This window comes from Squalius cephalus (genome assembly GCF_949319135.1).
Source record: "Squalius cephalus genome assembly, chromosome: 21".
NCBI lineage: Eukaryota > Metazoa > Chordata > Actinopteri > Cypriniformes > Leuciscidae > Squalius > Squalius cephalus.
The window spans coordinates 14,001,705-14,029,604 of record NC_137142.1 but is presented as its reverse complement, the minus strand read 5'-3'; the positions used below and the strand labels follow the sequence as shown (position 1 = coordinate 14,029,604).

Here is a 27,900-nt window from a genome sequence, read left to right as displayed (position 1 = left end):
GCGCCGGCGGTCCGGCTTAATATTAAGTGTCCAAATGCTTTTTGATGCCACTTTATATATTAAGGAAATTTCTCATTTTAATTAACATCTAAATCATTTATTTAATTAACATGCATTCACTTAATGCATAACCATTATCAAGTCTGTATCTCATGTTTAAAGTTTTAATTGAAGTGAACAACATTTTTGCAATCCTTTGTTCGATTCTGTTACTGAATAATTGCTGAGTTCAGTTTGCCAGCATTTCCAAATTAGCATCTACACTAAAAGAGCAATCTGAATGTGTTTGTGCCAACATTTGCACTGGCATGTAATGAGTTATTTAAGTGAGAAACGAGTGTGGTAAAAGCTGTGACGAGTGCAGTCGGGGCTGTTCAACTAAGAAGCATCGGGTGGGGAAGAATCATGAGAATGTTTGAGACCTACATTTATTTTGAATTCATATAAAAACATTCAAATTTATTCAAATGTGTCTCCCTTGGATCTCTGTACAAACTTCATCGTCATCAAACACCTATGTAAAATAAATAGAAATACCATGAAATGACATATCTGCATTTCTCGTGTGTTTGTCAAATGCATCACATTCCCGCCTACAATCCTGGAACAATTAATCACACTGATGGGGTTTTTTTTTTAGCAGGGGGAGTGAATTTCATACAAAACCACAATCATTTACATAGATGTACAGAATACATTGAATACATCTTCTCTCTTTTTGTTTCTGACAGCAGGTTTCCGGCAGCCGTTTCTGTTATGAACTTCGAGCACCATCAATATTTCTGCCAGGTTTATCTTTGCCACACAGAAATGAAAAAGGCCTCAGGTCTGAAGGCCACATTGACATTAGCTGGAAAAAAAATGTCTAAAGTCTACTGTAAATGGCTTTCAGGAGAACATTAGATGACCAATAAGTTCTGTGAAAGTTCATTTGCACCAGGTGAACAAAACAAAAGTGTCTTATAAAGTGTCTCTGGACACGGGAAGCTGGTAAAGTGTTTTAGTCATCGCAGCTGTAGCGCGGTAGTAAAACTGTCTGCTGATAAAACTGATAATGTTTTGTGCTCTTCGCAGAGCTGTAAAGGAGTCTCTCTGAATGTCTTGAAGGTTTTTTAGTTTCTGTCCGGTCCCTTCATGCTAGAGTCTTTGAGAGACTGGTGTGCGGCGCCTGCGCTAAGATTACAGGCTGAAGGATCGCAGTAACCGGGTGGTCCGGCTGAACCGGGAGGTCCAGGAACGCCCGGCTGACCGGGGGAACCAGGTAGACCCCTTTCTCCATCACGCCCCTCCTGACCGTATCCTGGTTTTCCAGGTTCACCTGCAACACAGAAACAGGTCAGTCATCTTCATTTACCACTACATTTCCCAATAAAACTCTTAATTTAGATTCAAAAATTTGCATTTCCGCATATTCAGAATACCCCAACCTGAGTGAGATTTAGAGACGTCAAATAGACAATATTTTGGTGTTTTTACATTACATATTAACTACTCTTGTTTGTTTTTTTCAGTGTCTGTCCATCTGCAGTATTCTTCACCTGCTTGCGCTATATAGATGAACACTTAATGGTGAGTAAATGGTAGAGTTTGTATGTTTTGGGTGATCTACTTTTTTAGCATCATTTTAAAATATCTTAAAGTAGGCTACTGAATGAAATGCATGAAAATGAAAAACTTGACATCAGCACATGGCACCACAGCGATCTGTCCGTTTCAATTAGACTGCTAGGTAATGACTGCATAAGAAATCCTATTTAAACAGACAGCTTCATTGGACTGACAGTAAGTGTCAGTGACACACATACAGCAACAACAGAAGGCTTCATATACCTCCAATTCATCGGATGTCTGACAGCTTCATTTAACACCAATTTAACTTTGCTTTCAAAAGTCTATAACCAGGATGGAGCTAAATATATCTCCAGGTTCATTTTAGAAATGAATTGAGTTGTTTCAGATTGAATTGGTTTGCAGGCGGTATTCATTAAAACCTCTCACATTTATGCATTAATACCATGATTTTCTTTGACAAGAGGAAGTAGGATATGAGACGCAGTCGGAACTGACCTGGTAATCCAGGAGGTCCCGGCATGCCTTTGGGTCCCCGAAGTGTAGGTCCCCTGTCCCCTCTGTCTCCCATCTCACCTGTAACACGCACACAAACACTATTCAATACTACTATAACAATAATAATCTCATGACCATGGCTTTACATACAATACTCTAGTTTAGATATAAAATATTCACTTGAAGTAGTTCTGAGATTTTAAGAATTTCAATAATTTAATGTCGCATTTTCATGGTTCTCTGATGTTGGTTATGTTCACATCACATACAAGTAAACAGATCAAATATTTATATAGATATACTGCACATAGAGAGATGGAATTGTTGAGAAACAGCATTTACTCTGAATCGAGGCGTTCTGATGCAAAACAAAAAAAACAGAGTTGCATTTGTGTAACAGTGCAACAGTTGTGTAACAGTAACAATTCACTTTTTAAAAACAAGTAGCGCAACAGACTATATATGTATTTAATCAAATCACACTTTTTTGGCATTTTAGTTTTAATTCGATTCATTTTGCAGCCATATTTCGTTTTAATTATTAGCTTTTCATCAAGTCGAGAAGCCCTTCTATAGTTCATGCCATTATATGTTGTTCCAGGACCAACAAGCAATCCAAACTCACAGTCCCATTATAACTCACCTTTCGGCCCCTTGACACCCAGAAGTCCTGGAGGCCCTTTGAGTCCCGGGAGTCCTCTTACACCAGCATGCCCTGGGAAGCCGCTGTCACCTGGGGGTCCGGGAGGACCGGGGGGACCAGGTTTGCCTGGCAGTCCCACCGCACCAGACTCCGGTCTCCTCAGACTGGCAGCTAACTGGGCCAGCTGCCCTAAAATGGCAAAGACCAAATGCACTAATGAGTGTGAATGGTCCCCTGCTATTAGCACAGCTTATTTTTATTTCATTTCTCCATTGATTTTGCAGTTGCACTCGCTAATTAGAGTCATCTAACAATGCACACTAACTGCTTTGTGGTTTGTCTACTGTGCTTCAGAACTAATGTTAGGGCGCCTCCTTGAGGTTGAGCCATCTTCCTGCTCTTTGTCTTCACATCATTCCTTCATTTACACTACACTTAAAAGTGCAGTAAGCAATTTAAGAGAAACACTGTTGATGTTTGAAATCAACACAAACAAACCCAAAATGAGCAAACATGCAATGCAAGAGTGGATGTCTCTTTATCATAGCTGAACCCAAGCAAAATAATGCTTTGTGAAAAATAAAGCAAAGATTATGAACAAATGACAAGGAAGATTAACAAATGACATACTGTACAGTACAAGCAAGAGTTTGTGGTTAGTAGCCAACAGCATACAATCTCCAGACAAACAATGACACTCAAAACATTACAACAACAGTATATCTTGGTCCTGTGAAACAGCAAAACCAGTGTTACTCATGTATGGAGGAGAAGCAACGCAACTTTGGCCTCCGGTTTCAGGCCTTCCCGCACACTCTTTCTTCAAATCTCCCTCTTGCTCACTCTCTCTCCTTCCCCATCATCAGAGTATATGCACAATATGGAAAAAACTTCACATCACAACTTTAAAGGTGCAGTGAGCAATTTCTGAGAAACACTGTTGAAATTGTATCAGACCGAGCAACACAACACACTTGTAGCCAATCAGCAGTAGGGGGCGTATACACCCGTGATGGGGGAGGAGAGAGAGTGAGCAAAAGGGGGATTTGAAGAAAGACTGTAGAAAGAGAGATGGCTGAGAGACATTGCAAAAAGAGAACAACTCAGAGGAATATCACTGGCAAAATAAGAGCTATGATTTAGGCAAGAGCTTTAGGACTGCAATAATACTAGAAAATCTTTTCTAGTGCTGGAGAGACCTGAAAACGGACACCACGTGAGTAACATTGGTTTTGAGTGTCATTTTTTGAGCTTGTGTGCTGCGGGCGAATAACAAAGAACTCTTGCTTTTATATATTCTTTCGTACTGCATGTTAATTTTTTGTTCTTCCTTGTTCGTTCATCATCTTCACTTTAGGGCTGTTTTCGACTAAGGATTTTCATAGTCGAATCTGATTCGTTAGATTTTGCAGTAGTTGACTGATAGTCGAACCTTTTTTATATAACGATATATCCAACGATATATATTGCGATATTGCGAGCCATCAATCCTGGCTAACGTCAATTATTACCATTCCATGATATTAATAATTTCACTAATAAGCAAGCTTCATTACAAGTGACAAAAAGGTCACTTAATATTTTATTCCAAAATTTATTCCAAAATTAGAACATATTTCTGTAAGAATTCGGTGAACATTCTACGCAATCCAACGTGGCGGCGCTCTTAACAGATGTTTGTTTATTAGGCTACAATTCCTCAAAATAAGTAAAAAAAAAATTTGATTCTCTCTCGCTCTCTCATATGCAGTGGACGCGTTCATGTAAACGGCACCTAAAAGCTGTCACTAAGAACCAGAACCAGCAAAAGTAATGATTATGAATATGTAAAATATTTCAATGAAACATTTTAATTGTTTATTAATAAACAAGTGTTTTCTGTTTCGGCTGCAAAGATGAACTTGACGATATGCTAGCCTACTAACTCGCGATCTTCGCAGTGAACGCGCCGGAGAAAAATGCACATTTCGGATTACATAGTTTTATTTTGTTTTGAATGGTTCTGTTTAAAAGTAGAGATTTCTGTAGATAATATATATATATATTTCTATTTTTTTTTTAGGTGTGTAGGCTACCTTATACGCTGAGTTTCGGTTCATGGATGATAGCTTAAGCTCCAGGCAGGCGGTTGCGCCTCCGTATAGCATATCGCTGTTATATTTACTTTTTATTTATTAAATCCAGGAAATTGGATAATGAAACACTGATTAAAATTAAGATACAATTAATACAAAACGAAATTTGTTTTAAAGAAAGGCTTTGTGCTTTCTGTTTGAGGTCTCTGTGAAAGTTTTAAAGCAGTCTTTTAGTGCCGCTTTCAGTGCGGTCGCGTCCGTAATGGAGAACTGTCACGTAACATTGTTTTTTCCTCATAAATGCGAACACGAAAAATAAAAGACAAAAGACTTTTTAAAAAAGACAACCATCCACAACTTTATAACACTCCAGGAAAAGTAGACTACCTCTTTTTGGTCAACATCCTCCTTTTTGTAGACGAAATAGTCCCAAATAGCTGCTGACACAACTTGCACTTAACTTTCTTTGGGTCATCTTTAACATTCGCGAAATACTCCCACACTTTTAATGATTTTGTAGAAGCCATTGTGAGCCAATAAATCCGTAAATGCTAACAAATGCGGTCTGGACGTTACAGGCCTGTAGTGTGCTGCTGCTCATTGGTTACATAACACTTCCCTACTATTCGACTATGAGGTTCATAGTCGAATCAGACCTCTCTGAATCGAATCGTCGAATCCTCGACTATTAGAAGTCAGCCCTACTTCACTTTATTTTGCTTTGCTTCTACTTTATGATAAAAAGACGGTGCTATGATCACACTTTTATTTTTGCATCCTCCTTTTGATTCTAAATGAACTCAAATGGCACTGAAAATTGGTTAAGAGAAATGAAACAATGCTGATGACCTGGGTCTGTGCTGGAGTAGTGAGTTTGACGTAATTAAACTCGAGGTTCTGTGGGGTGCGGACTGGACCGATTCCATTCCTAGAGCTTCCGAACAAATCTTTGGGGTGCGGACTAATGGGGCAGTGAACCCGAGATTATTCCGTGAGTCAGTCCTAGAGCTCCTCCTGTCCGATTTTAGGGATAAATCGGGTCTATTGGAGACGTCCAATAGATTTCTTAGGCGCGCCGAAAGAATACCACAGATACAGTGTAATCACCATGGGAAAATCTCAGAGTAAAACTGGGAGCTGCGAAAAATATGATACACCGGTGTTTATGCCAGATGAGAAGTTTATCTATGTATAATTTTTTTACTCTTTTAATTCCTTTTATAACTATCATATATCTCTTTTAATTCCTTTTATAACTGTTTTAATTTTCCTTGCTTTTATTTTGGGATTATTTTAATTCCTTTCTGTGTAAAGAACTTTGAATTACCATAGTGTATGAAATGTGCTATATAAAAAATAAAAATAAAAATCATTTGCCTTGCCTTGCCTAGAAGATCCAGTTATGACATTATGACAATTTTTTATATAATACATACGCACAAATTAATTGATCACAATAAGATCTATGACATGCATTCAATAAATGCATTTTATTTCATTCTGACTTTAACCATGAGTTACTGTCTTTTTAACTCATCGTTAAAGAAATGATTCACAATAACAAAGCCGCTTTTAACCGTGGTTTATAAAACTCCAGTTGTTTAACAACAAATAAACAATCATAAAGTGCTTCAGTGCTTACCTCATTAAATATTCATGTGCTTTGTACAATCTCAGAACAATTCATAAATTATTCTGAGACTATTTTGAATGTTGAACACAAAAGAAGATATTTTGAAGAATGTTGTAACCAGACAGTTGACGACACCCATTGACTTCCAAAGTAGTCAATGGCTACAGTACGGTTTGATTACCAACATTCTTTAAATTATCTTATTTTGTGTTCAACAGAAGAAAGAAACTCATGAAGGTTTGAAACAACTTGAGGGTGAGTAAATTATGACATAATTTTCATTTTTTAAGTGAACTATTCCTTTAAGAAGTGAAAAGCTACACACTCCAATTATGGTTAGAAGAACTGTTCCCAAACATATAACATGCTAGAAAAATAATAATCACAGCAATAATGATCCAATAATAGACTCTTAAGTATTTGCCTGTTTAAATCCAAACAGCAACTTTTGTTTTGGCCGGGCAGGGTATAAGCAGTAAATAAATTGAACTTTTACCAATAAAAATAACTGATAAGCGTTTTGGAGCACTGATTCGTAACAAAGACTTATAGAGGTTTTTGCAATAGTAATAGACACATCTATCCCTAGTATAAAGCACATTAATTAATGACTGAGGCTGTTTATACTGGCTGACTGCCATTAACATTCCAGCACCGCATTTGTTTCACACTTTACACCTTCAGCACAGCAATTCAGGCTAAAATGTGTACCTTCTGTGTGTCACTTTGGATGAAGCTGAATGTATCAGAGGTATGGCTTGGTGAGTATCGCACCTCTGGAAGTAAATAGACCCTAGACTAATTTTACTCTGTTATAGCTCTGCTATTGTTATGTGAATAAGCAGATCATTTGCCAGCTTTCAATATTCACTCAAAGTTGTGTTGCAGAAAGCTGTTAAAGCTCATGCCTTTCATTTGTCCTCATTCATCCCTTTGAACGGTGTTCTTTTACGTTTTCAATTTGCAATGGGAAATTGAGCACAAAAGAAGAGCATTGCTGCCGTTTTTACAACTTTCTTTTCCACTGTGTGAAGAGATAAAAGGGCAGACCGATTTATTCCTGATGTAAAGAATCCAATCCCGGGCCCTGAGCCATTGAAAGAGGCTAGGGTACAGTGAATTTCAACTTTCAGTCGGAAAACGTCCTGAAAATGAATGCGGCACGATGCTTGACTGAGCTTTTTCAGGGAGGAAACCAAGCCGAAGGAGGCAACTCATCACTATGAGGCAAAAGTGCAGATCAGCTGAAACGAAAATGAATTTTTCAGTGAAATGTGAATGAAAAAGTCATGAGGGAATGGTTGGCGTGCGCTCAAGAGGACTTGGAGAGAGCCAGAACTGATGGATAACTCTCTGCTCATCAGAGTAGAATCAAAAAGAATCTTTGAAACACAATACAAATTTTTCTTTCTTTTCATCTCACTCTTTCCTTTAGTGGTCAGTGGTTTTGTTCTCCTGCCTGCAGAGTTCCGAAGCTCTGACGGCAAATGTGCGGCTCTGCGTGCATAAAAGGAAATAAATACAAATATTTCGAATGATAAAAACGTCGGCTTCCAGACTCACCCTGCATTACGCGCATACACACTTGTCTGATGTGTTGATCACTTGGTTCTTTACCCTGTGAACACAGAAGGAGTTGTTTGGAAGAAAATCACACAATCCTGTTACTGTATTCTGATCATTTCATCTCATTTCAGACCACTAATTAGCTCTACATCAGAAAATAACAAACACAAACATTGGAATAGGAATTAACGTTTTTTCCTCAAATACCTTTTCAAACATAATGAGTGTGTACAACAAAACACTGAAAACTACTTGGTTTTTCACACGTTTTGGCCTTTGAATTATCAGTTTTCCTGTCATTTATGATTACTGGATAAGGATGAACAATTCTTCATTTGATAAAGATTGCACTCACAAAGAGCGATTTTTAGCCAATTAAATATACTTTGACTTGAGCATAACAGAACCAAATTATAGTCACTTACAGGTCTAGAAAATTTGTACAGGTTTTCAATGACCGTAGGTACCCTGTACACATCAAAATCATAAATGGTAGTGTACATGCAAAGCGAAATCAGGATAATGGGCAAAATCTAGTTTTTACGGTAACCCTTTACAATAAGGTTTCATTAGTTAACTACATTAGTTAACATGAACTAATAATGAACTGCACTTCTATAGCATTTATTAATCTTTGTTAATGTTAATTTTAACATTTACAAATACATTATTAAACTCAAAATTTGTATTTAACATTATTTAATGCACTGTGAACCAACATAAACAAACAATGAACAGTTGTATTTTTATTAACTAACATGATCAAATATTAACAAATACAGTAACATTGCTCATGGTTAGTTCATGTAAGTTAATAGATTAACTAATGTCAACATATGAAATCTAATTGTAAAGTGTTACCGTTTTTACATGTGCAACAAAAGGATGAAACTACCAAGAATACCGCATTAATAAAATGACATAATGCCGTTTACAGTAGGTAAAAGGCATAAATATATTTGTGTCCATTCTTTTTTTCCATCTATATACAGCATTGGCTTATGAAGCATAATCGTTGAGAGGTTGGAAACATACCGCTGGTCCCTGGGAGCCACGAGGTCCTGGAGCTCCTCTGTTCCCCTGCATGCCACGTGGTCCAGCACTACCAGGAGGCCCTTCAATGCCAGGCTGCCCACGGGCACCTTCCGGCCCTCTATTACCCGGATCTCCCTGGTTACCAACCTGAATTACAGCAGATATGTATGTACATATTAATAGATGTATCTTTCAGTAAATCATTACAATGATTTAGTGTTTCAATGTTATATCTTGAGGCCTACATAGAGCTGAGATAAAGCCAAGGAAAACGCTTCAAGGACATCTAAAGTCATAACAATCGTAAATAAGACGGTTGCACTTTATTTTACAGTACGTATACTTACAGTGAACTTACCTAAGAAAGTACTGGGTAATATAAGGTATACATGGGTTAAGGGTACGTAGTATGTACACGGGGAACATGACTGTAAAATTAAGTGCTACCAGTAAGAATACTGATCAAAAACTCACTTCGCCTTTAGCTCCAGGTTGGCCAGGATCACCCTAAGTACATAAAAAACAAGATAATTAAAGTTCACCATCTTAAAAATATCTCAGTGTACATTAGTATACTGCATTCATATTATTTACAGCTCAGTATTTCAGAGCTACTCACAAGATCTCCCTTGTCTCCCGGCGTTCCCTCCGCACCTTGATCTCCCTGCAATAAAACACATCATCGTGAAAGAGAACATTTCTTAGATGTCTATGAATAAGTTTTGTAATTGTAAAACTTCTAGAATGGATAAGTTTGGTTATAAAATGTGACTGGATGAGCTGTATTCACAGCCTACAGAAACCATATTACTTTGAGAGATTTGTTTTTGTGATTTTCATTACTAGCAAATGGAATTATTTAATGATTATTGCTGCCTTTAAATATTTAAAATGTAAGCTATATGCTTTTTAGATGCATTGAACCGTTTGATGCTGCCGTTTTTACTGCGTTTTAAGAAATGTGGTGCCTGACATTGCTCCTTAACCGTAGTAAAAATCCTTTTACCAGGACCTCTGTGGATAAGTAATGTTTAATACATATATTTTAAAAATAATAATAATAAAGCTGTAAATAAAGCAAAGATTTTTGGAATTCGTTTTACAAGAAAATACCATTTCAGTCTTTCTACTTCAAAATTGCTACTTGCCATTTCTTTGTACTAATTGGTGAAATTAACCAGCAGTTTCTCAGTTTATCCTTGTTTCCACACCAAAATTGTTTCAGTGCAGCCTTTCTTACATTAGTTTTCTTGGTTTATATGATGTGTTCGGTTTAGTTCTGCAGTGGTGATAATGTGAATCACGCTCTTACCTGTTCTCCCTTTGGTCCGGCTTCACCTGCTTCACCCTGTGAAATATCACATTCAGAAATTCATTCCCATGAATATTTCACTCAATGTGTTTGAAGAGTTCATTATACAAATGGTTATTTAATAATGTACGCTCAGCATTTTACTCTTTCAATAAATCCTACATCTGTGTGAGGTGCTTACGTTTTTTCCCCCTCCCAAATGCATTAAGGAAATCATTGAGTCTAAAAGGTACGAATTAGATTTTCAAAAGCCTCATTGTACTTTCAAAGGCTTTTAAACTTTAAAACACCAGTGGGAGCACATAATAATCGCAATGCCTTACAGGCTGGAAAAAGTGAATCCCTCATTGTCTAATTGAACAAGAACAGTGAATATAAAGCTGTTTTTAAAGAGTAGTGGATAACTTTTTATAATAGTGACTGATTTAGCAAAACTCCGAGTACAAGTTTGCTGTTCCTTAATAAACAAAGAATTAAATTTGACCTAAGAATTGTGTAGTTTGAGCCTCGGGTTCACTGTCTGATAATCTGATGCATATTGCACACTAAACGTTAAGAAAAATCACTTGAAAGTAGTGATCACTTGAAAACCTGCCTGACTGCAACACATTTTCCACAGGTTTGTATCAGTTCACCAGGGAACAAAATCATGGTGAAAAAGCAATTTAAAGAAATCATTTTGAGATTACAAAAAATCTGTTCAGAATGTTCAGAGAAATGTGAGATCCTCACTCTATCTCCTTTTATTCCTGGCAAGCCCGGCGGTCCGGGAATTCCAGGCAAGCCCAAGTCACCTTTCGGACCCTGAAACGACAATCAATGTAAGATGGCATGCAGTCAAAGTCTGGCATTTACTGTGAAATTCTGGCTCATGTGTTTATATTTCTCTCCTCTCTCGCTGCAGGGTTTCCAAACAGATGGGAAAGGTTTAAAACCTTTGACAACAAAGAGAAAAGACTTCAGAATCACGCAGTGCATCCCCACAAAAACACACTCATGCATGCACTCAAGCAATCTGAGAAAATGCGAGACCAGGACACAATGGCAAATGCTGATAAATTTGGTCTGTGAATGTATTTCTTCACTGTTTTGGGTTGAACAGTTTTGGGAATTGGATGTCTGTATGTCATTTTAGCTAAATACATCCACAAGAGAGTTTCAATACATTTTAATGTAATAAATCAATCAAACAATCAATGAATAAATCCCATTTCCAAAATAATGTACATAAAATGATGTCCGGCCTTGGAAAATTGACATTCTTCACCTTTTATTCAAATATTATTAAAAATTAAAAAATTATATAGTTGTGCTTGGAGTCAATTGTTATTTTTGCTAAATTGTACATGTTTTACGAGTTGCACATTTCATAGGAATTCGTAGGAATGACCTACACCTGACCCCACCCCTAAACCTACCCATCACTGGGGTTTAGACAAATCGTACAAATTTGTACGACCTCACTCGCCACCTTTTAATTACTCGTACGAATTCGTACAAATTGGTCGAGAGATAGCGTTGGGTACGCAGAGAAGGAGACCAGAGGCTATTTTTTAATGGATGTCAATGGAGGAGAGGCTTCACTATATGCTGAATAAACCGCATTTGTGGGAGAACGGCTTGTCATTTAATGAATCGACAGCCCATCGGTAGGATTATTATTACATACTATTTAAAGAGTACTTTGTGCAAGTTGTTTACCATAACTCTGACACTTACATTACTTTTGGGCACTACTGTAAAAAAAATAAAAATAACATATAACCAGAAACAACTAAGTATTCAGGATAATTATATACATATGTAGCTATAAATCTGAATATATAATTGTAAATTTGAATATATAAATGTAAATCCTGAATATATGGCTGTAAATACTGCATTTCAAGGTTTTTACATTATAAAATAATAATATTCCTAATAATGTTGGAATTTAGTCACATAATACATTCATGTTTAAACATTGAGTGTTTGTGTGTGTAGATAAGTGTGTGCTCGTGGGAATGGCAGGGGAACAGAGAGCTCTTTGAGAGACACTGCTGTGAGACATTCTTTTGACTGTTTACTCTTTAGTGAGGAAACAGTGAGGTGAGGTCCCATTCAAAAGAGAAGCCGCTGACTCCATTCTCTTCTATAGACCACAGCGTGATGTTTCCCTTCTTACCAGCAGTGTGTCTACTTTTCACAACTACTGTATGAATATTTACCTTGGTTTGGCCCTCAAATTAGCATAATATAAAGTCACGAATTCCCCTAAAAGACTATTAGTGAAAAGTTTTTTGAATTCACCGCGCACCAAACCGTCTAAATAAGTAAAAGCAGTTGAGCTTAGTGGATGTCAAACCGACTTGCTTTTTCTTTGAACACTGGGATAATGGAATAATTTAAACGTGGTGCTGCCTATGACTTGTTTTGAACTTTGGGATTGCTGGCAGCTCATACCAAAAAATAAATAATAATAAATGAGATCTCTTTCATGTTAGTAGTTCCACACTGCACAAAATCATTTTATTAATCAGTATGTTTGTCTTATTTTCCAGTAACTAAATTTCTAAACAACCTTAAAACAAGATGCATTTACTTGACAAGTAAAAAAAAGTTTTTCTGTTTTTAAAACATAAATCTAATCAAATGTAGTAGATTTTATGCTTAAATAAAATAAACAACAATTTTCCAATGGTGTAAATAAAACTATGCAAAAGTTAGATTTTAAAAAATAATAATAATTTCACTTTGCAGTTAAAATGAACTTGTTTAGGATGTTACTGGATGTGTTTACTGGGGGAAAAGGCAAATAATAATGATTTAAGTAGCCTACACCATGTAACTTTTTTTGTTCAAAACTTAAAAAATTCATATAATGACTCAGTAGGCCTACATCATGAACCAATTTTCCAAAGCAATTTTTATTTTTCTTATCCTGGATAACTATGGTACGCCTATGATAGGTGTTTACACTGGCCAAAAATGCCATGTCGTCTTTTTATTAACCACTAGAGCGCCAAAACTTAGTGCACCTTTAAGATCAATTATTTTTGCAGTGTAGACAGCAATTGGTTTAAATGGAGAACAAATCAAGGTGTCTGAAACCTCTGAAGTCTCCTGCTTAAAAATAAAATAAAAAATCCCTAATAATCTCATATATCTGCAATCAAAAGCCAGAGATTTCAATATGAACATATCTCATTAAACTTTTCCAGGAGCAAATAATCTGAGCTATACATTAATCGTAAGGCTCTATACTCTTAAGGCCCATTCACACTAAGAACGATAACTATAACAATACATATATAGTTCTATAAATCATTCTAAATATAAAAGAATAGAATAAAAGAATCAACATTTGTTTTACAATTTGTAAATTTGAGACAATTTGTGTCTCTTTCTTATTTCTTTTTTAGGAGAAACATCTGAGACAGGGTTCATACTTGAACATGTTTGCTGAGCCATGAAAGAACAACATCTGAGCAACAAAGGCGACCTCAGGACAGCCATCTCTCTACTTGCAGGTTTTTACTGAGTAATTTGATGAAAGTAAAGTATGGGAGATGCTTGCTTTGATATCACAACCATGTCATTATACAGATTATACACTTACTCTGGCTCCTGGTTTTCCCATTGGTCCAAGTGGCCCCTGCTCTCCTCTGTCTCCCTAAACACAAATACACTCTCATTATCTGCAAGATATACCTTAGTGAGAAAATATCGACACATCCAGCCTGTGCATTAGCCATTAGTCATGCTGCAATGGGTACTCACAGGCTGTCCAATAGGTCCGAGGGGTCCAAATTCTCCTTGTTCTCCACGCTCACCCTGAACAGAGACATTTATTGTCAGATCATCTATTCCTAATGGCAGAGCTATTGGACAGTTTACTATCAACTTACCTGTTTGCCTGCAGATCCCATGGTCCCAAGGAGGCCTGGTTGTCCAGAATTACCCTGTAATCATTTATGTCATTTACTGCACATGACAAAGTTGCTTAAGTGTGTAATTTCACCGTTGCAGTAAATGGAATTGCAAAAATTATAAACCAATGTTTCTGTGTCAGGCAAAAATCAATCAATCAATCAATCAATGGAGCAATGCTGAAAGAGCCACATTGTCACACTATTTAGGCAAAATCAACTAGGGATTTTCAACATATTGGTATTATATGGGTTATTGGAGATAACGGTATATATATATATATATATATATAAGCTCATATTAGATATTTAACTGTGCAAGCTAATTTTCCCAATTTTTACATTTTACCGTTATCATCATCAAAATGTAATTCATCTTTGAAAACATTAATAATTGAATACCATTTAGTTAAATTTAATCTTTGGTGAATCGTAAAATGAATATCCAATTTGCATAATGTTGTGAGTAAATGTTGTGATTCATTTGTAGCACTTAAAAGGGCTTATTTTAGTTTTTAGTGGTTTTGTCCGTTATATCAGTCATAACATGAACATTAAGATCAATGTATGTGTATCAGCCAGAATTTGGCACAATTCTGAATCACAAATCATAACAAAATCAACCTAAAATGCCTTAAATTTATCTCTGCATATTAAACTGAGATGAGAGAAAATATTTTAACATAAAAAAATAGCACACTTCACCTATAACAGGCAGCTAATGGTTTGAGACGTATCTGTATTTCTGCTTCATTGACCAGATAAAAGCTTTTGTCAGTTCAGGGTGTTAACAACTGTGATGACTAAATACAGATAAATTCAGCAACATCTCTCACCTTTTCTCCTCCTCCACCTTTTGGCCCTGGGCTTCCTGGTAAACCCTGCAGACATGGAAGAGAAAGTCACTAAATATCAAAAAGCAGTTGCTTTATAGCTACATCTCCTGGAGAAAGTACTGAAATGCCTTCCCTTTGTTCTGTATGATCAAAGTAAAACTCAAGGGGTATTTGAACCATCTCAAAATTAATGATGATTTGAATTAGTCATGAAGAGCTGACATCATGCTGGATAAAGTCAGAAGGGTTTCATAATCTTGCCCTGCCATGAAATTGAGGCAGACACGACATGCACAAATTTGAAATTGAAATAAATTATTGACTTTTATCCTCTCCTATAGTGAGCTATGAGCTTTATAGCTTTAAAGAAGACAGGTTGAATATGTTGTAAGAATTCAGCAATGCATGTCTGACAAGGGTAAAATAAAAGAGATGACTTGTGCTGCATCTTGTAGATAGAAATGAAAACTAGGATACACTACCAATCAATAGTTTGGTGTCTGTAAGATTTATTTTTTTTAACCAAGGCTGCATTTATGTGATCAAATGACAGTAATATTGTGAAATATTATGTCCATTTAAAATAATTTTTCTATTTGAATATATTCTAAAATGTAATTGATTCCTGTGTTGGTAAAACTGAATTTTCAGTCATATCTCCAGTCTTCAGTGTCACATGATCCTTCAGAAATCATTCTAATATGCTGATTTGCTGCTCAAGAAACATTTCTTATTATTATAAGTTGTGCTGCCTATATTTTTTTTTTATTATTATTATGTAAACCGTGATACATTTTTTTTCATTCTTTGAATAGAAAGTAAAAAAAAACAGCTATCATTTGAAATATAATATTTTTGTTATAATGTAAACATCTGTACTGTTGTAAAATGTATGTTCTGTTTTAGTTTAGTTTTCTCTCGGTTTGCTCTGTTCCCGTTTGCCTGTTCATATTAGTTTCCTTGGTCACATGCTTATTCACTGATTATTAGATTATGTTTACCTGTGTTCATCTAGTTCCCTTTGTTTCTTCCTAGTATTTAGTATTCCCTAGTTCATGTATCCATTATTGTTGATACGCGGTTACCTCCTGAGTGTTCTGTTTGAATGAATTAAGGACTGTTTTGTTGCTATTCCTTCATTACAAGTAACGTAAGTTAAGTAATCAGATTACTTTTAGTAAGTAACTAATAAAGTAACGCATTACTTTTAAATTTACATCAAAGGTACTTGTTTAAATAAGCTTGCATTTATCTCACTTGCACAAAAACAGATTCAGTATTCCTCAAAATGATTAAAAAACAGTGAGATGCAAACCTTACGTGAACCTGGAATAATTAAATATGTTAAATGACACAAATATACTTTATGTATTTAATCTCACTTTATTAACCAATATCTTTGCTGCTGACCTAAGTGATCCAATTCAACTATACTAATAAGAAAAAATGACTTTAGTTCAGTGGTTCTCAAAGTGCGGGTGCGCAAAAGTAACGCAACACATTACTTTCCAGTAAAAGTGTTTACTAACTAACTGATTAGTTACTTATTTATGAAGTAATGCAATATTGTAATCCATTACTTTTAAAAGTAGATTTTACCAACTGTAATTTTTGACCAATTTAATGCATCCTTGCTAAACAAAACTATTAATCTCTTTAAAACAAACAAACAAAAAAATCTTACTGACCCCAAACTGCTGAACGGTAGCATTTGTATGTGAACTTTCTTACCTCTGGCAAAAAACTGACCTTCACAGTCATTATTGCAGTTCATATATTTAATGCATTTAATTTTTCTCTACATTAAGACTTACAGGGAGTCCTTGAAGGCCAACTTCCCCGGGGCTTCCAGCTTTTCCGGTGGTGCCCTGTAAAAGAACCACATCTCCATTATTACCACTATCACACTTTCTACATTGCCATGGTTGACTAATGAAAGACAAGGCTGTACCTTGGCACCTGGCATGCCAGGAATTCCCTCACGTCCATCCACGCCTGGCAAACCCTGGAAAAAGATGTAAAGTTTGGAAATTTGGATGTACAGAATAGTCTTTAGGCAAATAATTTTGTCCACACTAAGTACCAAAAAAGTGTCAGATTTTCTCATGCTATTACCATTTGATACCATCACTGTACGATGGTACAACCAAACATTTGAATTAAAAAAGTGAAAGTTTATGTATATGTTAAACCACGTACACCATCTCCCTTTGGCCCTGGAAGACCGGTGTTGCCTCTTAGCCCTTGAGATCCCTGCAGAAAGAGATGATTTCATTAAAATCATTATGTATTTCCCTTAGCATGACAAAATATAGCCAAATAAGGCATGTTCCTAGATCATTTAGTTGTTTGAACGTTGTTCCAGGACTAACAAGAATCCTTGGCCATGACCTACTTATCATGTAAAACTTCTCAAAGGCTAATTTAATAAACAAAAACCTCTTAAACTTCAACTGTGTGCATGGTTTGCTGTTATAATGATGGTTGTACACATACCTGTTCGCCTTTAGGGCCAGCTTCTCCCATTCCTCCTCTTTGGCCTCGATCCCCCTAAATAAAAAGAGACATACTTCTCAGATGTCTGCTAACATTGATTTGTTCATTTACACCCAAGGCTCAGGACATCAACTTCAAGTCATGCCCGTCTTCAAAGCTTTCAACTGTGAATGTGAGGTAAAACTTTCCATTTCATGATTGTTTACAGCTTTAGATTAGATTGGTTTCGTTTGAATAAGGTAGAGGAAGTTACAGAACTTACCGTCGCCCCTGCAACCCCCTGAGGGCCCGGGTCACCATCAACACCTCGAGGGCCCTGTAAAAAATTAACACCATTTTATTTATTTGGTAGTTTATTTATATATTATGCTTATTTTTTATTACATTTTTCTTCATTTTCAGCTTTTTATGTCGGTTGCAGTGCTACAGTATACCATCTAATGCCACTCTAATTGTAAAAAGATGAATAGTCTCTAAACAGTAATCCAATAAGATATAAATATGAGCTTTATGGCAAAAAATATGGATTTCTTATCTTGAATGCTGAGGTGTACTGTACAATTTTTCTCCATCAAATGATCTATAGAATGAGAATGTCCCTCCCCTGATTAAACCAAATAACCCAGAAATGGCTGTTTTTAACCCAGCATTTTTTAGAGTGTACCGTACTGACACATTTTCTCATGGTATTACCATCTGATACCATGAATATATAATGTGCATTAGTACTAGTTTGCATTAGTAGTAGCACATTATAATTTTACCACACTGTGACAAACTAAAGGCAAATGGACATTTGAAAAAAGAACAGGCAAAATATTTTATGCTTCAACTTCTTACCTCTACTGAAATCTTACCATTTCTCCTTTGGAGCCAATCATACCAGTGGCACCTCGAATTCCCTGCGGCCCCTGAGAGCATGTCGTTGAAACAAGGCTTTAACACACTAGGTCAAGATACAGCCACTGGATTGATTTATTAATTAAGTGTAGATTGCTGAAATAAACAGGAAATGGACGTACAGTTGGGCCTTGAGCGCCGACCTCTCCATGTGCCCCCTGATCTCCCTCCTCTCCCTAAAAAGAGAAAGAAAGCTATTTTACAAACTGAGATCCTAAAAAAAGAACGATGGATGGATGGATGGATGGAATGGCCTCCAAAACAGCCCAAAATCATTCTTGCTTTTAATGTAATACTTAAAAATGTACTGCAAAGTTTTGATTGAGGTAAATGATGTGTGAATGTCGCGAGTGATTTAAATGTCACACACTAACTTATTCTTACAACACTCAAATCCCTCATTATTCTTCATGCACCAGTGGAGTTTAATTCTTATACAGATCTTTAATAGACAGCATTTAAATACATCCTCCACGTTAATGCAGCCCGAGCGTCAGTCCTTAATTATAAATGAGGCTCTGTAATAATCTCCAAAATGTCACAGTGGGAGAAAATGTTTTCTCATTACAACAGACCTATTGCTTAATTTATATTCAGATTCACTCTGGAGAACTTCATGACACATGCTGACCTCAATCACACACACACACACACGCAACCCAGATAGTTCTGGTTCCTCCTTTGTCAGCATAATCAAACTTTTTGTAAATATTATAAAGTTCTTGCCTTGTGTCCTTGTTTACCAGGCTCTCCGGATTCTCCTTTTCCCCCTTTATGACCCTAACAGTGGACAGGATGACATACTTATTTCATAGTAAAAAGCATGGACATTTATTTAAAAAATTATATATTTATATTAATAATTGTAAATATGTATTCCTATATTTATGTATAAATATAAATTCCTTTTGAATTACTATCTACAAGAAAACTCACCTTCATCCCAGGCAAACCAGGATGACCAGATGTACCAGCTGAGCAAGCGTTAGGGCACTTAACATAGGAAAAGATCATTAATAGTCTGATTATTCATGTCACTCAGTCCAACCGTATCTAATAGTAAACTCTGAGAACTTTACACTAAAACATATTGCTTATCACAACATATTTCAGTGTTGAAAACTTATGATTGATGGAGCAGATATCCTCTTACCAGTTCCATTGTTCCGCCCAACATCCCTGCAGCACCCTGTAAACACCACGGATTCTCATTACAGTTCTCACCCGATTTGAAAGAAATAAAGGCTGATTAGTTGATTAAGGAAGCAGCTGTGTCACCCTGTTGTTTCATCATTATAATTGCTGCTCTACATGATGTTCCCAATTAGTCTATGAATACAGATGTCTTTAGTCGTACACTGTAAAAAGGAAAATTAACTGTTTTTATACTCAGGAACTATTTTTACAAAGATCATGACTTTTTTGACAAGTCACTTTGGATAAAAGTGTCTGCTAAATGTAAATTTGAAATGACTTTTGTTGGTGTAACATTGAAGTCAGGATCGTTCATGAAGATTAATGTTGTTTTGACACAGTTTAAAGGTCATTGCTGTTGTGTTAGTCTTGATAAACCCCAGCAATACTCACACGGGGTCCGGTTGGTCCACGGGGCCCCTGTGGCCCTCTCACACCCATTGATCCCTGTTATACAGAGAAACACATTCATTTCAATACATTGTAAAATAAAGTTGCTGCCTTCCATTTTTAAATGCAATCAACTTGGATGTTTAAATCATTTCAACTTAAATTACATTAAACTGAGTTAAAAACAAATTGTTTAATATTGTATAACTAAAAATAAATAATTGCTTAACTTAGTTAAAGCAACGTAAACACATGTTGTCAAAACGTATTGATCATATAATATTTTACAGTGTAGCTGTATGAATACTCTTTAACCGTACGCATTTATAAGATAGCTCACGTTTTGAATAAAATTACAATATAATAAAACTAAGAAAAGTACGACAGCAACAGTTCACCACGAAATAAATACCTAAATAAAACAAAATAAAACCTATGTTTGTTTTAGAGTTTTAAAGTTTTTTTTGGTTTCTATAAAACTAACAGAGGAACTATCCTGAACTACTGAACCAGCAGCTCCATGCCCTTAAAATGAACCCTGAGGCTGATTTATCATGAACAGAGTAAGATTTGAACTGCAATACATCAATAATACATCATAAATGGGTATTTTAATGTGAACATCTTTTGAAAAATTTCACTTTTCAAAAGTTTTCAAAAAATCTATTTATTCCTTGCACTGGCTCTACTTGTCGTTGAGTGAATCTCATCAAACTGGTCTACAACATATGTGATTAATATTTCATTTTAAAATCAGAAGAAAGAAGTAGCATATAAAAATAAAAGAAATATAAAAAAAACACACAGCTAAATTGGCTGCTTGCTCATATTAACCCAGACAGCTATCAGTGTATTCGAAACAAAATCCGCCATTTTATTTTTGAAACACTACTTCATAAAAAAAAAAAAGAAAAGTTACTCACAGGGGGTCCAACTTTTCCCAGCTCGCCCGGAAGTCCTCCTGGTCCTGGTCGTCCCTGCACAAACGAGTATTACACTTAAACCTTAGAGAACCCCTCACTCCACCCACTGATTTTTTTGGTTATCATATAAAACAAAAGCCACTTACAATTGGTCCATCAGGTCCAATACCCTAAAAAGACAAAGAAGGTATACATTTTGCACTGAATTATGTATTTATATATTTTCCCCCATTTCTGACATATGTTTATACAAAACCCATTTATATTTACTGAATATGATATATATGAATTATAATCTTTCTTTTAACTAACTTGCTGCTATCAGCTTTTAGGCAAGATATGTGTGTATAGATCAGCTTTAAACATATTTACAACTAGACGTATCTGCTCAATGGTGTTTGTATTGTACGCAGGAGCTTTGGATATGTTAAAAAAATGACAAGATCAGACTTACCGCCTCTCCTCTAGGTCCAGGTTTGCCAGGTTCTCCCTGTTCCACAACAACAATTACACAGTCTCATTTTAGGCTGAACATAATTTAAAACACATACCCATGTTTTATGGGAACTTCCCATAGACATAATGCTTTTTATACTGTACCAACTGTATATTCTCTCCCCTTACGCTAATCCTACCCCTAAACCTACCAATCACAGAAAACCTTAGCATTTTTACATGTTCAAAAAACATGTATAATATGATTTATAAGCTCATGAGGACCAAAAAAATGTCACCACAAGGACAAGGACCTCGAATATTGCCATCTTTGTAGGGACATTTTGTCCCCATAATGTAGGGTTTACCAGGCCACACACACATACACACACACACACACACAGTCTGGTTCGCTATCTTTGTGGGGACTCTCCATAGACGTAATGGTTTTTATACTGTACAAACTGTATATTCTCTCCCCTTCCACTAACCCGACCCCTAAACCTACCCATCACACTCAACTTTCTGCATTTTTACATTTTCAAAAAAACTCTTTCTGTATGATTTATAAGCTTTTGTACCAATGCTGGTTCCCACAGTGTAGGTGATCTCAGGTTTTACTATCCTTGTGGGGACATTTGGTCCCCACAATGCAATATAAACCTGTACACACACACACATACATAGGCCATGCATACATATACACTGTTTTGTATGCACTGCATGACTGCACAATTACTGTTCTGAAAATCACATAAAGCCAGAGAATCTTCCGAGGCCGAATGAAGTGCTGCGTTTGAACATCAGTGAGTTTAACAGGAACTGATGAATCTGACTAGCCCCCGCACAGATCACTGAGCACACAGACAGGATTAGGAACTAGTGGTCATGTGAAAATACTTATAATTCCCTCTGCAAGGCTCAGAAACCTGAGAAGCTCATTATCGCTCACCTTTTGTCCTGAAGGGCCATCGAGGCCTGGTTCTCCTATAGGGCCAGTCAATCCCTGAGAAACAACACAGAGAGGAAATGTTACATTATTACCCCTTACAAGAGTAAACGATGGCAGACTTTAATTGAAAAGGGTGTTTTTAGGGGATGGTTTGTTGCATGAATGTTTTTCATTAAAATGCAACTTTCACTTTGTAAGCAGAACTTACAATTTACATGATTACACAATTAGCCACAGCATTTGATGCCTAAACAAAGACACCCGTCATCATTAAACAACCTTCGAAAACCTTCCGTCTCAGATCCGAGTGGATGTTTTCTTGACCCCTACTTCCATTTTCACAGGGAATCCACTTTAATTAAGTCCAGGCTTCGGGTGTCCATGCTTAAACAAAAACCCTGTTGTCTTTTAGGCAGACTTCTTTCCTGTGGTCTTTGCTTCGGTCCGGCATGAGAAATTCCCTGCATTTTTGACCCATCTAAGAGTGCCCGCCCACCATCGACTGAACTCTTTGACACTGAGGTTCGTTTTCCCATATAAAACTATGTCAGTTTTAACATGTTATGGAGAGAATCCATACGATTTTTAATGTGATTCCTTACATCGGCTCCAGGTAATCCAGGAAGTCCTGTAGAACCAGGTTTTCCAGCATCTCCATCAGGACCCTTCGGGTACATACAACAGTGTGTGAGATACAACATAACTCCTAAATATAATATCAATGTTTGACACAGAAAGCTATATTTACAGTCAAACCCTCTTCACCGGGATCACCTCTCTCCCCCTGCAAGAAACACACACTTTTATCTCTTCCTTTATGCATACTGTTATTTTAAATGATGCTGTTCACATTTTTAAAAATCAACTCACAGCAATGCCGTCTATTCCGGCCACACCGGGAGGACCAGGAGATCCGGCACCAGCCCTCTGTTCAAAAATAGTAAGTAAACTGTGCTGTCATATTCCTATGACATGTTTTTAGATGCACTGCGGTTATGCAATATGAATAGTCTTTAAAACATATAGTGCAAATCAAGACTAAGCTAACAAAACAGTTTTAAGTTTAGGCAAGCATTTCAAACACCTGCCATGCAACAGGTGTGCAGTTGTCTCTTACAACATATGCACTGTACAAATGCAAAAATGCAGCCTATAATATTTTACAGCACACTTTCTTTTTCTTTCTTTCTTTCTTTCTTTCTTTCTTTCTTTCTTTCTTTCTTTCTTTCTTTATTTCTTTCTTTCTCTTTACATATTTGATGCTGAACTTCAAGCGCTCACCTTAAACTCTGCCTCGGTTATCTGAAAGGAAAAGAACAAAGAAGGGTTGCATTTACCTGCGCCATGCAGATGATGGTTATCTCCAACAAAATCAGTAAAAAGGGCCCGCGCACACCTGTAGCGCGAGCCATGATTTCCCCAAAGACACAGAAGCCCCTGTTTTCTCAGATCAGTTGGGCTGACGGATCCCCTGACCAAGAAACCCAACTAAATCCCCCTTTCAACCATCTGAACTCAAGGGAGACCATAACCACAGAGTGCTCATGCATATTCATGAGGTGGTTTGTTCTCGGTCTGCGATTGGAGGACAGCGGGACAGTGAGAGGAGGAGTCCGGCACACATTCGAATAGACGGCGGGACATTTTACTAGACGGTGACATTTGACCTCTGTTAACAAACACTAAATGATCTTTTGGGAGACACAAAGGGAATGCTGGAAAATAGCAGAGCTGTAACATTACATTCCGGTTGCTTTCGTTTCTTAGATGAAAATTGAGATGTTAGACAAGTCTCACCTGTCTGCTTGCTGGAAGGTCACCGCATGCGTCTCTCTGCGGGACGTTTAAGTCGCAGTGAATCAGCATCGACTGCAGCTCAAACTGAAAGAACAGACAAACAACGATCAAAAAGCATCATTGTGATGTGAGTCAGTGGGGTGTATTGAATTGTTTATCATTGGCTTATGTGTATTGTTCAAAAAGAGATTGATTAGTTTTTAGCACAAGAAAACAAGCTTATATGCTGCACTTTTTGTTTTGGCAGAACGATGAATTTCAATGAGTTTAGAGGACTGAGCTCATAATATGTACATATATCATTTGGTGACACTTAATTGAAAAGTTACACACAAATGTTACTGATCATTGCTTTGAGGGAGACACAAACCTCATGTCTGTCAGTATAAAGATACACACATTCCCTTATACACTATATTGTTCAAAGGTTTGGGGTCAGTAAGTTTTTGAAAGAAATTCATTACTTTTATTCAGCAATGAGGCATTAAGTTGATCAAAAGTTACAGTAAAAGCATTCATATTTCTATTTCAAATAAATGCTGTTCTTTCAAACTCTCTTCATCAAAGAATCCTGAAACAAAATGTATCCAGCAGCACAACTGTTGTCAACATTTATAATTATAAGAAATGTTTCTGGAGCACCAAATAAGCATTTTAGAATGATTTATGAAGGATAATGTGACACTGAAGACTGGAGGAATGACTGTTGTTACTGTATTTTTTATTTTTAAAAATCGTAACGACCCCAAACTTTTGAACAGTAGTGTACTTTTTTTAAAAAATGTATTAAGACACCACATTTTTTTAATAGGGTAAAAAAAATGTAAAAAAAAAAAAATACTAACAGATGTCACCACACTTCCCCAGATTGATTACATTAGGAATTGGTTTTCTAAAATGTTATGTTTAAATATTAAACATTTCCAGAACAGAAATCTGAACACTGGATAAAACCAGGTTCAAAATTCATGTTTTATTTTGTTGACATATTAAAGGTTTTACTGCAATGCAGGGATATGATATGGTATCATATGATATGATAGGATAGGATAGATACATAACAACATGCATAAATTGTAACGTGGACTTGTGCATTTTCTGTAAAGCTGCTTTGAAAAGTTGTGTATTGTGAAAAGCGCTAGGCTATACAAATAAATATGAATTGAATTGATAGGATATGATCATATGATATGATAGGATAGGATAGAATAGGGATAAAACTTAATATTTTAGTGTATGTAGGTTCTATTAAAGTGGAGAAAAAACTCATTTTGAGAAAACTCTGCATTGTAATTTGAATTCTACAGATACAAACAGATAACGTGGCATTAAACACTTAAAAGTGTATCTTGGACAAATCTGAAACAACACAATAGGAAATGTGAAATAGCCACAAATATCAAAATTGACCAGTGCATAAAAGCCTCTTTGCCAGTGATGTCTCGCCTTAATGTTGCTAAAACGTTTGTGGACTTTATGCGGTTATGCTGTAATGCATCAACCACCCGCAAACCTGTAAATAATAATTTTCAGCAACACATTAATGTCTCAGATCTTTATGATCTAAAAGTTCTTAACTGGACAGCTCTGATTAGACCAAAAGTAAGAGAAAGGCAAATGTTTGGTTTTGTCTAATAAAACAACGTCTCAAATTTCGATGCGAGAATCAGATATTTTATGCAGGTCCGCTGTTGGACTAGAACCTCACTGCTAGAATTCCCACGTATCTGCCGAAATGTATTTGTCAGAATCCAAATTCCATTTAAAGAGACAGAGCCTTTAAACAGCCTTCAAACTCACCTCTCGCAATGACCTCAAGAAGAAAATGAAAACACGTGGAAGAAATGTAAACACATAAAAAGACTTGTATTTGTGTAAATACAGATAACAAAGAAAGGTTTAATTTGATTCTCACCGGCACAGCTATTGCTGAATTGTCCTTCAGTTTTCCAATATGTGTGAATCCATCTAGGTTTACTTGTCCTCTTGGTGCCAGCTGCTGTGAATCTGTTGCCATACAATCTGTTATGAGACTCGCAGAGCCTTTTTTGACAAGCAGTAAAATGTTGTGCCACTGAGAATTGAAGAGGAGTGTTTGGTAAGGGAATAAAGCTATCATCCCTCTGTTCTCCTGGGTTCTGTATGAGAACTCCACAGACAGGGCCTCCCCGTTGAGTCTGACGGCGAGCTGTTCCTTTCCATTCAGATCTTGCATTTGCCACACATTCCAGCTCTTATTCAGTGTATCGCCGCTCATCCGATATGTTGCAGAAAATGCAAATTCCTCAGGCAGCCCCATGGGAAATGCAGATCTGATTCAAGGGTGGAATAGCAAAACTCATTTAGACATGATTACGAACAGAAATTATATATTAATGTAGTCAGTAAAGTAAGTTACATATTTTACAATATTTAAATAACTTATTAGCATGGTTACTATCTACAAAACAGTAGGTACAGTCATTTTGAAACATACCATGATACTGAATGAGTATTGTATTCATGTGTATCTTACTCTAAAGTATTTCAAAGAATACTATATGGAAAATATATATCCAAATCTCCAAAAGAGAAGAAAAAAAATCAAAAATACATAACCTGGTTTATGTTAATAATGTAATTTTAATTCAGCACCATGGACAGAGGAAGTCCCATCCGTAACCAGAAGATGTCGCCATATGCCAACAGTTCAAGTCATTCTCAAGCGTTTCCTTGGTTAGACCACTATCAAAGCCTAAATGAATAGGCAGCGGACATGTGGTATAGTAGCTTTCAGAAAACTCCCATCTTACAAGCTCTACCACCAGTACATGAACGCTTAGCTGATATCTAGTAATTAGGCTACGCGCTACGGTAATTTCAACATGGCTTGAACGTACCTGAAGTGTGTACAATATTATTGATTTGGATGAGAACTGAACTGCAGTTGGACGATGACATCACCGTTTTCAACAGAGTTGCTTTTTAGGGGCCGTTTACACGACTTTGTATGTGTTTTGAACGTTCATTTACACGACAAAGGAGTTTTGGTGGCCTGCAAACGCAAACCTTTGAAAACCGGTTTCAAAGTGCAAGTTTTTTAAAACGGCACCCTTATAATCTCCGTGTAAACTACAAAAACGCGAATTTGTGGGAAAACGGTGACGTCATGCACATGAGGTTATTAGCGTTTTTTTTTTTTTTTTTTTTTTGCATATGAAAGGATACAGATATTAAGCCCCCTGACTGAAGTCAATAATTGTATCCCTTATTTTTTGGTGAAAAAAATTCTTCATGCTTGAAAATAACTTGAATGTAACTCTGCTTCATTTGTATACAGAACCATGAATATGCTAATTAGCCCCGCTTCCACTCATTCACACCTGCTCAGAGATTCACTTGGCCAACTGAGGTAGGCTAAACGCTGGCACAGTGGTATCGCTCTTTACAACGTCGGACACATAACGGTAACGTTAATTAATATGCCTTTTGCTTGACTATTAAACAGCTATTAATGTGTTGCTAATGCTACACAAACCATGTTCCCATGAGCTGCCTTTTAACAGCAGCATTCTTAAACGCTTTGAACAACTTAGAATCTCAGTGGAGAAAGGACTTGATCATAACATCATAGATCATACACTCGTTATATTGCTAAATTTACCCCAAATTTTCATATAAACAGAAAAATGTACCGGGATAACCTGGATTCTCTTGCGACTTCCCTGCTAGTTCACTGTTAAAAGCCCGCCGGTACTG

At 36.4% G+C, this 27,900-nt stretch overlaps 1 protein-coding gene across 1 annotated transcript; it reads right to left on the bottom strand.

The window, feature by feature from the left end:
• Positions 1-734: 734 nt before the first annotated feature.
• col9a1b (collagen, type IX, alpha 1b) lies at positions 735-27,900 on the bottom strand. The gene is made up of 35 exons (XM_079856370.1): positions 27,837-27,900; positions 26,078-26,474; positions 24,163-24,246; positions 23,647-23,667; positions 23,236-23,292; positions 23,114-23,149; positions 22,968-23,030; positions 22,366-22,419; positions 21,433-21,468; positions 21,125-21,148; positions 20,979-21,032; positions 20,059-20,112; positions 19,625-19,660; positions 19,408-19,464; positions 19,198-19,251; positions 18,594-18,647; positions 18,429-18,482; positions 17,834-17,887; positions 17,572-17,625; positions 17,275-17,328; positions 17,027-17,080; positions 16,890-16,943; positions 15,076-15,120; positions 14,219-14,272; positions 14,091-14,144; positions 13,930-13,983; positions 11,064-11,135; positions 10,332-10,367; positions 9,639-9,683; positions 9,494-9,526; positions 9,020-9,166; positions 7,982-8,036; positions 2,711-2,899; positions 2,068-2,145; positions 735-1,318 (listed from the first exon to the last, which is right to left on the bottom strand). Exons 2-35 carry the CDS (start codon positions 26,459-26,461, stop codon positions 1,113-1,115), a joined length of 2,460 nt encoding a protein of 819 aa, XP_079712496.1. The 5' UTR covers positions 26,462-26,474; positions 27,837-27,900; the 3' UTR covers positions 735-1,112.